Source organism: Cheilinus undulatus, linkage group 18 (genome assembly GCF_018320785.1).
Source record: "Cheilinus undulatus linkage group 18, ASM1832078v1, whole genome shotgun sequence".
Lineage (NCBI taxonomy): Eukaryota > Metazoa > Chordata > Actinopteri > Labriformes > Labridae > Cheilinus > Cheilinus undulatus.
In genome coordinates, this window is record NC_054882.1 from 5543381 (window position 1) to 5555488 (window position 12108).

General features: G+C 38.9%; 1 protein-coding gene across 1 annotated transcript in view; it reads right to left on the reverse strand.

Annotated features, from left to right (window-relative positions):
* Positions 1 to 12108, reverse strand: part of galnt16 (UDP-N-acetyl-alpha-D-galactosamine:polypeptide N-acetylgalactosaminyltransferase 16) — a 77276-nt gene that overhangs the window by 44983 nt on the left and 20185 nt on the right. The window contains exons 2-4 of the mRNA XM_041812935.1: positions 5853 to 6034; positions 2367 to 2465; positions 2203 to 2270 (exon numbers count right to left, since the gene is read on the reverse strand). Coding sequence (XP_041668869.1) covers positions 2203 to 2270; positions 2367 to 2465; positions 5853 to 6034 — 349 coding nt within the window. The remainder of the gene's footprint in view (positions 1 to 2202; positions 2271 to 2366; positions 2466 to 5852; positions 6035 to 12108) is intronic.

Below are 12108 nucleotides of genomic sequence, written 5' to 3' on the forward strand. Positions count from 1 at the left end.
TAATAATCCCTGCTAAGTAATGCACAATAAAACTGCCGAGTTCAGAAGGAGCTTAAAGGCAGGAAGGCAACAGTGCTTCAAAATCACTACATGATGGTTTTAGAACAAGGATTAGTTTCTAAGAAATCACATTAATAGTCAAGTGTAAGTTTTTCTCTGTTAACTTTATTTTGAAAGAGCCCATTTACCAGGTGTGGAAATTAACTTTTTTGCCTAACTGCCAGTGTTGCTGGTGGATTAAAAAACCTAACATCCTTTTTATAATCAAAAACATAATGTAGTAATGAATTACTGATGTTTACATATTTCGAGGTACCGTGCACTCCTTCGCCTTTTTTTCCATTTGTTAAATTGCAGCCTGTCAGAAAATTCATTTTTATTCATACTCAGTATCCAATCATAACAAAGAGAAAACAGAGTAAAAAAAAATAATGACAATGATGTCTCTGGCTTGGGGCGGATTTTGGTTAAAAGCTTCGAATGAAGTACTTCTTAAAGATTTTACACTTTTCAAAGCTATTAATCTTATAAATGACGCAGGGATTGCATCATTTTATTTCAAGCAGCACTGAAAAGTACAGAGGTATAAAAATGTCTGACAACCATAAGTTTAACTGAACCATCAGTCAGCAACAAATCTGCTCTACTAAATCAGAATGGTACAAACATTAAGGATGCTTTTCTTCAAAGTCTGCTGCTCTGTGATACCAGACACCAGTGTAACACATCTTTGAATGCACTCCTGTCTCCTGGCATTTTCTGCCACCTACACTATCCTCAGATTTGGCCGTCTTGTTTGCTGGAACATTCCTGTGTGATATTTGCCTCACACATATTCAGAGCAGATGGTAAAATGAAAAGAGCCTAACACCTGGCACTGAGGGACTATAGCCAGAATTTTAGAAACGCAATAAATCCAGATTCATTCAGTGCCCACAACCCTTTTTTAGAACCACCTCCTTGAGAAATTGAGAAATCTAACTCCATACATGATGACATACATACTGATGAAAATTTCTCCCAAAGCAATGTCTAGTGGAGACTAGTTTCTCAAATTTATGTCCATTTAAAACATCTGTATCTTTCTATTTCAGTAGAATTTAAAGATACAATAAAATTATCCATCCATAAACAGAACACTTGCATAGTATCACCTCTGACATTGATATGGCTGTTTGTGGATCAATGACAATAAGAAACTTTTTGCATTTATTTTGGGTCAAGTTCTGTCCCTCTAGCAAACACAGACTCTACTTAATCTCTGTTTTGGTCTGACGCAAAATTTCAGTAGCTGCATTGAAGTACCTCCCTTAAGGCCAGCTCAGACTACACGATTTTCTTTGGTCCTTCAAGATGACACTTTGTCAAACTATGCAACTCAAATCTTGACCCGCCTTAGCAGGTAATTTTGAAACTTGGGCCAGTAAAGTAAGTATAAGTAAAGTTGGAAAGCCACCTTAGGCCCCGTCCACACGGAAATGAATTCAGGTGTATACGCAAAAGTTTTTTGTCGTATCGGCGTTTCATCCAAGTGGAAACGGCAATTCGGGTAACTGTAAGGCTCCGTCCACGCAGAGACGAAAACGATATATTGCTGTTTCATTTTGGAAAAGTTTTCTGTAATGATGGAATCGTTTCAGGAAACAACCGCGTAAACACAGAACCACTGAAACAACTGAAAATGCTGTAGTGCATATGCCAAGCCTGTACGTGGCGCTTTAACGTTGCCATGGAAAGGAGAGGAAGAAGATCACAGAAAACTGAAACAAACTTTCTTCTGTTTCCACTTGAATTAGTTTCCGTCCACACGGAAATGAATTCAGGTGTATACGTGAACGTTTTTTGTTGTATCAGCGTTTCATCCACACGGAAAAGGCGTTTCGGGTGACTGTAAATGACACTTTTCCAATCAGTGAATGTTTTCTACAAGATGTTCATCACAATAAAATTAAATCAAATAACTTGTGATTTAATCAAGGGAACCTTACAGGAAAACTAATCAATTTTAATGTAAAAGAGAAGCAGTCTGCTTCAAGTAGAGGCCTGGTATATCATTATTATGTATCCTATCAATCAGACTACAAAAGCTGCTATCAGATGACTATCAACTCCTCCAGTTCCAAGACAGAAATGACCAAACGTCAGCATCCCCTATGTTAAACAGATTTAGCTTTTATCATAAATGAAAAAGCAGAAACTCACGGTCAGAGCTGAAGTCATCGATCAAGACTATTTCTTGGATCAGGGATGGAGGACTTCTCATCAGGACACTGAGAGGGAGAAAAAACACAATTAAACGGAGGAGAAAGCATAAGTCAGAGTCATTGTTGTTGTCTAATCAGGCTGTCTGTGTGCAACCTCATTACCTTTTAATGGTGCGAAGGAGAGTGGAGCGAGCCTCATTGTGGAAAGTGATGATGATGCTTGTGGCCGGAAGGTCCGTGTCATAATTCAGAGAAGCACACCTGCAGACAGAGAGAGGAGTTTGTCACAAACTTACAGCTGATTTACTTTTTTTCTTACAAGTGTATTATATTTCACACAGCATTTTCATTTCAATCCTTTAATACACAAATATTTTGCAGCCTCTAATGATGAGCAGCCTCATGCCCTGTAGAGTTGCCTCAGCATCGTTGCTGTAGCGACATGGAAATATCTGGTTGTGAGGCAACGGCTTCACATGTTTCTGACCCTCTGCTTGAGCTGCTGCCTGTTGTTCAGAGCTTAAACACCAGTTTTAAACACAACAAGTTTACATATCAGACATCAGTGGTGCTGTATGTGCACCAGGCAGAAAAACTGACGGAATGAATAACTTTTTACAGACAAGCAGTCTGGAAAATTCATATAATGTTACTGCAAAAACAGAGAATTTTCATCTGCAAAGGACAAAAAGAAGGACCTGGGTAAGAAGAACCTTGTGGACATTTTTTTAAAATCAGAACAAAAACTTAAGAAGCTTTTAAAAAATGCCTATGTGGCAGAGAAAACATCCTTTATGAATGGCCAGTCTTAATCAGGAAATGATTATTGATCGTGTAAGTCCTTGCACCAAACACGAGGTTGTTCTAAACCAAACTAAAAATAAAAATGCAGCAGTGGGCGTGACAAAATAACTGAAAATAACTATACAAGGTGGATGTAGGAAAAGAGAGGCTGACAAGATAATTTGGGAAGATGAGAGGTGGAGAGAGGATGGGGAATAGGGCTCTCATACAATTTTTCTTTAAATAAATTTTTTTATTGTTGACCTCCTTTACTGTCTTTGCCAGATTGTTTCCTTTTATGATGTGCAAAATGTGTTCTGTTGGTGAAATGTCTGCACTGCAGGGAAGTCCATTCAGCACCTGGACTCTTCTACTGTGAAGCCATGCTGTTGTGATGGATGTGGTAAGTGGCCTAGCATTGTCTTGCTGAGGTATGCAAAGCCTTTCCTGATGGGAGCATATGTTGCTCTAAAACCTCTATCTGCTTTTCAGCAGTGATAATGCCTTTCCAGATGAGTAAGCTGCCACTGTCATAGGCACAAATGCAACCCCATACCATCAGAGATGCCGGCTTTAGAACTGAGTTCTGATAACAAGGTGGATGGTCCCTGTCCTCTTTAGTCCTCAGGACACAGCATCTGTGGTGTCCACAAAGAATTTCAAGTTTTGATTTGATCAGACCACAGAACAGTTTTTCATTTTGCTACAGTGGCTCAGAAGGTTTAATCTGTTGTCTCACAATCGGAAGGTTTTGGGTTCGATCCCCACCTCCTGCAGTCACATGTCGATGTGTCCTTGGGCGAGACACTTAACCCCAATTTACTCCCACTGCTACAACAGTGCTGTGTAAACAGGTATGGAAGTGTACAAATGGGATTAGCTAATACTGATGGCCAATTCTCCATAGCAACCTCTGTGCAAATGTGTGAGTGAATTGGTGTGAATGGGTAGGTGTGAGCTGCGGTGTAAAAGTGCTTTGAGTAGTCGGATGACTAGAAAAGTGGTATCCAAGCTCAATTCCCTTTACCAGTAAAATGAGGTGTGTCTGCATCCTGTTCACATGGCTTCTTCTTTGCATGATCCAGCTTTAATGTGCATTTGTGGATGGTAACACCAACTGTGTTGACAGACAATGATTTCTGGAAGTCTTCCTGAGCCCATGCAGTGATTTCCAGTAGAGAATTATGCAGGGGCCTGGAGATCACAAGCATCTAATACTGACCTTCAGCCCTGTCACTCGTGCACAGATTTCTCCAGATTCCCTAAATCTTTTGATGATGTTATAGACTATGAATGGTGGGATACTAAAAGTTTATGTATTTTCATATTGAGGAACATTTTTTTCTGAGAGTGTTCCATGATTTTTAGACACAGTTTTTCTCAGATTGGTGAACCTCTGCCCATCTTTACTTCTGGGAGACTCTGCCTGTCTAAAATGCTCCTTTTGTATCATGTTCCTGACCTGTTGCCAATCCACCAAATCATTTACAAAATGCACCTCCAGATGTTTTTCATAAGTACCACTTACTTTCCCCACTTTTTGTTGACTTGTCCCTACTTTTTGAGATGTGTTGCTGCCATCAAATTCAAAATGAGCTATTATTTTTCATGAAATGGTAAAATGTTTCAAGTTTCAACATCTGATAAGTTGTTTATGTTCTGTTGTGAATTATCAGATTTGCAAATAATTGCATTCTGTTTTTATTACATTTTACCCAGTGCCCCAACTTTTTTGGAACTGGGGTTGTACAAGCACAGTTGTGTGGTTAAAATAAGATTTGCATGTTCATGTAAATTACATATGAAACATAAGTGCACCAAAGTTACTTAAAAAACATGACAGAATTGTCACAAACTTTCACAGCCATCAGCCTGATTCACAGTGCCATGCAGGGCAGTGACATCATGCTCCTGTGACTTTCAGCTTCATTATGAACATCGTGGAGGCGTAGAGTGGGGCAAAGAAATCTCCCCTCAGTACCATCTTCAGGGTTAGAAACTGAGGCAGATAAAAGGATGAGCAGAGCCAGCATAGGAGTGCAGAGAGCTCCCACTGTGTTGTGCTCTCACTAAACCTAAATGTGCTGTGAACTGACCTGGCCTGTGGCCCACCAAATAACCTTGGTCAACTGAAATCATGTCCACCAACTGACCAATCAATCGGTCCTTGATGTAAAAAAAATATCATCAAATTAATTAGTTTCAGTGTCCTCATAGCAACCCCTGGCAGAATAGATGAACTTAAAAATAAACATAACAAGCTTTTGCAACATATCAAATTATCTTTAACCTCATTAAGTTGTACCAGAATAACAGCTGACCCGACTTTTAGCTGGACGAGAGCTTATCGACCAAGTAACTGATCAACCAGCTAAAAGGTATCAGCATAACACAAATTACATGCTGTTGCAGTATCTGTAAGAATGCCTCAGTGACAACTGAGCCTCATCACGGCACTGTTGTAAAAAATCCACAGAGAAAACACAACACCTCTTGTTATGGATGCAAAGTATATGCCTTTTCAAAATTAACTTTAAATGGTCTTATATTTGTTCCACAAATACATTTTATATCATGTTTTCTCAAACCTTTTTAGGTCTCCAACATAAGCTGTCTGTTATCCCACCCTCACCAGTCTGAGAGATTCAGCCTTGACTGAACCCATAAGTCAGGTCAGTCAGGTCAATCAGGTTAAGACTTTCTAATATAATCTCCCCATCCCACTCTTAAACCACCAATAAGTGCAAGGACAGATTCTGAACCCTAAATCCACGTGCAGCTAAAGAAAGATTAATCCTAGATCTCTTTGTGCGGATCAGGCAGACAGACGGACAACAACTGGGATGAGGTGTTAACCCGGCTCACCTGTAGTGTCGGGTGTCCCTGATTGCTCGCTCGCTGCCCAGCCGGTCGCTCTCCTGCTGGTTAAAGGCATGCTCTCTGTACGGATCATCCCCTGGCTTTAGCTGCTTTCCAGCCAGGTATGCCTTCTCATCAAAGGAGCCCAGCAGCTGGCTCTGTGTCTCTGGCCGTGGGGGCTGGGTCACCTGCAGAGGACACAACAATGTTTATGTCTGTCAGAGCTACAAGGACGGTTCCATACTGAGAAAAATGGGGTTAAACCTGGGAGCAATTCAGTATGATTAAAGTCCCACCACTAAAATTGTTTTGCCACAGACGGGCACAGATTGTTATCCAAGTGTTTCACGGCATATTTAAAGGCATCCTCCTGACCATTTTTAGTTTCAGAGAGATGCTTTTCATTCAACCAGAAACGGCGGACAATTTTCTCTTCAAAGCCACCAGATGTCATAGAAAAAGATTCATTTTGAATTGCGCAACAAAATGCTGGTACACTGCTGCCTTGATCTGTTTTTGTCACGACTCTGTGACTTAAGTGTTGTAAATGATTAGTTTTAGATTCAACAGATTATCTGTATCACACACAACACAAAAATCATTTGGAATAAGGCAGCCTTGGAACAGTAACTCTTGTTCTGTTTCGTAAAGTTACTATTTTTTGTCAATGGAGTCTGGCAGATTGACAAAACATGATTTAAAGATGTTATTTGGTTCATAAAACTATCTTATACTCCAATAAAATGTCTGCAGGATTTTCTTTCTATACCGTCTAAGACTTAAGAACAATCTGAACCTTTCAGTGATTGAAATAAACACTTTTAATCTGACCCATTTGCCCAGAGAAGTTAAGTTGCATCCATTAAAGCCTCACTTCAGTCTTTGTTCTTATCAAACAATACAGAGGTAGCAGCATGACATGCCTCAAGTCCTTGCACAAGCTTTACACTTCCCATGATGTAACTACTTAGCTATGCACATTCCAATCATAACTGTAAAATGATAAATGGTTTAGCCCAGCAGCATAATACGCATTTAGATTAAAAAATATGCTTTAAAATGACCAAAGTTAAATAACACTGTAATCAGTCTTTTAGTATTTTTCACAGTAGGCATTAAAGCTGAGCATTTATCAGAATTTAGAGTAAAGGTCTATGCACACTGAGTCTGTTATTTTCACAGAGAAATCCCAGAGTTTAAAGACCCTGTAACGTAAAAATAAATCTGTATTTACGTTTGTCGTATGATAGATCACTGTGTTATGAACCCCAAGGTCAAATTTCAGTCAAATAAAGCATCTCCAAGTTTAAAAAATTAAGCTTCAAATCATGAAAACTGAGGCAGTAAAATCTGCTCCAGGATGGTGTGGGCATGTCTGCTGAATGAGCTGAAGCCACACCCACTCAGGAGGAATATGATCCTCTCAGGTTTTAAAAATGTTACAATCTGAATGGAGGAAAGCACTGATGCCATAGAGTGGTGCAGGAATGAGTCCTAAAACGTGGAAGTAAGTTAGCATTTTAGCCCTTCCGGTTCCCTCATCTGAAAGTCTATAGGAATTTTAAATGCGTTTTTGGTTAAATGCCTGAAATAAGGTCTGTGGTGAACACAAGTTCAGGAGAGTTTAACGTTTTATCCTATGACATAAAATACAGATCTTATTTTCAGCAATAATCCAAAAACCCATTGAAAAATCCCATAGGCTCGGCGCCGAGGGAACCCATGTAATGCTAACTTCCGGGTTTGCCTACAAAATTACCTCACGACTGCACCACTCTATTAGCCTGTCTCTTGAACTTTTGTTGACCATAGAAGAAGAGACAAAGTCTGTTCAAATCTCTGCTATGATGCTTTAAATGATCCATAGACCACTGTGACAACACACTGTACCGAGATGAGCTGCTCTGTGATTTTAGATTGAGCCAAACTGTGATGAGGAGTGGCTCATAGATAAATTGAACGAGTTTAACAAGCCCTCATGCAGTAAGCATGAGCAGCTATCTTTTATTTAGAACCACAGATAAAGACACTTACAGGTAGGGTAGTCTGCAGCATTAACCCCCTCACTCATGGTGTCATACTTGGAAAAATACTTTCCCCTAAAAACATGAACCAAAACAAAACAAAACATGCATAACTATAACTTTGCAATGAAACATAAACATTATAGAACGGTACAAAAGTGAATTCCTTTGCACAAAATTAACCCAGAAGTCCCTGCTCCAGGTGACTGCTTCCTTCCACAATATTGTAGTGTTAGAGGGGCGGGGCCATTCCCTACTGTGGGCTCATGACATCATAAGCCCACATATTGGCCCCGCCCACATGAAACCAAGCCAGGAAAGAGATGAAATGGCCTAAATCCAGAATTCAACCACACGTAGATGCAACCCAGGTCACAAAATGACCAGATTAATATCTATTTGTTTTTTTTACAAAGGAATTAAAAGGTGAAAAAGATTAAAAGAATAAACCTTGTGAATAATGCTGTGTTTAAATTATGTATTGTCAATTTTGGACAAAGATGTTTAAATTGTAATTTATTATTTGTGACGCTTTTAATAATCAAATGCCATTATTATACAGCGGAAAATGTCAAATCTCGTTTTATCTCGTTTTAAATCTTGCGCGACGCTACAGCCTATCGTGGAAACATGCAGTATTTTTAAACAGGAAGTAAGACACAGACACAGAGAGATGCTGAGAGGACGCATGCACCGAACAGCCTGATCCAACTTTGATTAAACAAACTTTGCAACATCATTAGACCTACTGATGAATCAAACTCCTGTTTTAAACGCCTGAATAACTAGAAGGACCGCTTTAAAGATTATAGACAATGCGAATTGGTAAGCAACATTCTGCAGCTGTAGATGACTGTGACTAATTAATGGCATGGCATTTGTTTGTTAAAGTGCTTTAAATAAATATATTTTGTTATGAAAGCACAAGTGTGCATGCATTTAAGTTAATGTTAAAGTTATGTGGGGAAAAAAATGTCTAAAACTTTTGTTCTGGCCCTGTTACCAGGCCAGGTTTTTTCCCCCTGGAGTTTGGATGGCGAGCTAAACCCAGGACAGTCATCACCGTTCCCCTCACCCATAATCATTATCATTATCATCGTCTTCATCATTATCATCCCCCTCACCCAACGTGTACCTACCAGGCCTGTAGGACAAATGAACCCCTTTTCCCTCATACCTATTTAAGTTGACTTTTGAAAAAAAAAACAAGGACTTTTAAGTATTTTTTATCCTTTTATTGATGAACTGAAACCAAAAAAAGTGTTTAAACGAAATTTTAATTTACCCCATTGAAAGAAAGAGCTTAAAAAAGACTCTTGGTATTTTTTTTTTTTTTTTTTTTTTTGTGCATATTTAATTTGTGTGTTTACTTTTGTTCAAATTTTTAATACAAGAATTTTGAGTAACCTTATCGGAGTCTCCTCAGTGACTATTGATATCAGTTTGTTTCTTCCTCTTTTCGAGTTTAGAATCTTCTGAGTTAATTTAGCCTTATTATTTCCTATGTTGCTTATAATTTTACTCTAAATAAAGTTTCTAACAGTAAACTTGTGCTACATAGATCTCAGTGTTTTCACATGTTTACAGTAACCATATTCCAACATATCTAGAGTGTTCAGACAAAAAGTTTGGATTTCACTTTACAGGGTCTTTAAAGAGAGGTTTATGTGCAAGTGAGGGAGAGAAAGGGGAGAAGGGGGTGAGCGAGAGAGGAGGCAGCAACAAACACTGTTTTGAATCATCGATCACCCATATTATGACTTGGACTGATGCAAATTTTTCAGAAAATTAAACTCATTCTGAAAAAAAAAATAATAATAAAAAATAATAATAATAATGACACTAAATTTCTGCATCTGTGCGCCAACATAATTACAACATGAGATCGATTTTCTTTTTGTAATGTACAAAAAATTGGGATGAATAAAACAGACTCAGTGTGTAAAGGCTTTAAATCTCTGTATGTCCTTCTACAATTTCCAAATCTGTGAAGGTCCAATGTTTATTTGACTGGAAATACGTGTCAAATTACCACTTTTTTACAATCTTACCAAAATGTTGCAGCAGGGATCTTATGTTTTGTACACCACGCAAACATTTCAGTTCCCCTTCAAAAAAAATCCTATTATTGTTATTTTTTGAAATTTTTTTTCTTAATCAAAATGAGTGTGACATAAAAATGATCATTCCCTTCAATACCACCGTTCATATTGAAACTAAAATATGAGTCAAAATAATTGTAGTTATATATTTTTAAAAATCTTTTAGCCATATCAGACATGATTGTTTCATACCATGCCCCAACACGATTGCTCTCCCTCCCCTTCCTCTCTCAGTCTACTTTTGGTGACACTTTTTCATGCTCTAGCACACCTGTGTGTACTCTGACTGATACAGCAGAGTAAGGTAACTGTAGTCAGTTTGCAGATTCGACAAGAAAGAAGAAAAAGAGGACACACCATAAAAACAACTTGTGTCAACATTTATGCTCTGTGTAAACAATGGAGTCCATCTTGCAGCTGTCTATGGATGTTTTAAATATTTTCAAAACGCCAACAATGACTCCTCTTACTTCCACATCTATTGTGTAGCAGATGTTCCGGATTGCCTTTATCATCCTTACTTGCTGACAAGTACAATGTACTTGTGCACGGTCTGTTTCACATCTTTCAAGCACTGTGCCCAAGACCACCTTTTTTTTTTTTAAGCAGACTTTGACATTGTGCTCAAGTACGGTACACTAATCAAACTGGGCTGGATCAAGTATACTCTGATCCTGGAATTGGCATCTAAGCAGGGCTTGCTGATATAGTTAATCAAGTCAAAGATGTAATCAAAAAGGAGAGAGAGAGAGGGAGCGCAAATGGTCGAGTGGTTTAAGGCGCTACCCGTGTACGTGGGCGGCCCGGGTTCGAATCTGGCCTGTTGCCCTTTACCGCATGTCCCTCCCCACTTTCTTCCCTGTTTCCAAGTCTATCCACTGTCCTTCCTCTATCAAATAAAGGCATGAAAGGGCCCAAAAATAAAAATCTAAAAAAAAAAAGGAGAGAGAGATTTTGAAGGATTTAATTGACACACAGACACAAATCCACACTGTGTTGCTCATGTAAACACACAAAGGAGCAAACACAGCAGCTTGAGTTGTTTTTGGTGTCAACACTCCACTCCTTCACCACCATCATTTCTGTCAACAAAACTGTTAATCTGACACATCAGTGGCCACATGCCACATCTGCATACGGGGGGGCTTTTTGTTTGCAATTTTTAACTGTAGGTCTCAACAATTTGTTCAGTTAGCAGATGGCATTTTACATTCTTAATTCCACTGTTGGATTGAGTAGATTTTCAAGGACATTTGAGAATAGAAGCTCTGCCAGCTAAAACCAGCAAACAAAACGTGACAGAAGCAGAGAGAGAAACATGACATTTGTTACTTGTTTATGGTATCAACTCTGCTGACATAATGATTAATGGAAATAAAAAGCTTTTTAGCCTTGGCAAACACAGTGCTTTAAAAATTGACCCATTCTACCCCTGCCAAACACATCATGGTAATGTGCTAGCCTGGCCATTTGGAGCAATTTGGAGCTCAGTGTCTTGCTCAAGGACACTGACATGTGAACAGGATGAGCATGAAGAAAAAAATCTTTGATTAATCAGTGACTTCCTTCACTTTCTAAACCTCAGTTGGCCAGATTAACCAAAGAGAATTTCCACCCATATATTCAAAGCAATGTGTCATGTAAATGCAGTCATCTGCATTGCAATCCTGCTCCAACATTGCTCATCAGAGGATAAAACCATCCTCCTCTGCTGCACCATGAAGTATCAGCCAAGTGATTAAAATGTAAATGCTACTTTCTTATTCAGGTAATAGTGTCAGTGCCAAAAGAGCAAAATGGAATAGGCAGTTTGTTAAATCTTAATACATACTCTATAAATCCTAAGAGATTAAAGGGTTCCCCCACAAGGAGCTTTAACACTCCAACAAACCTGGAACGGATGAGTGGGAGGTTAAAACAGCTAATGAATACAGAATAAGATGATGAGAGTATTCCCTTGTCAATGAGACGCTTCAGCTAGATGGACAGCAGGGAAAGAGGATATGAGAGTGAGGATGTGGCTTTGTTCTGGCTGCTATACTGAAGGTCAGTGTAGATGGAGGATTAAAAAATAAGGTTCCTGGCCAGGTTCAGGTGAGACCTACTTCATTTTCAGGCTCTCCAGGTAAACAGCGT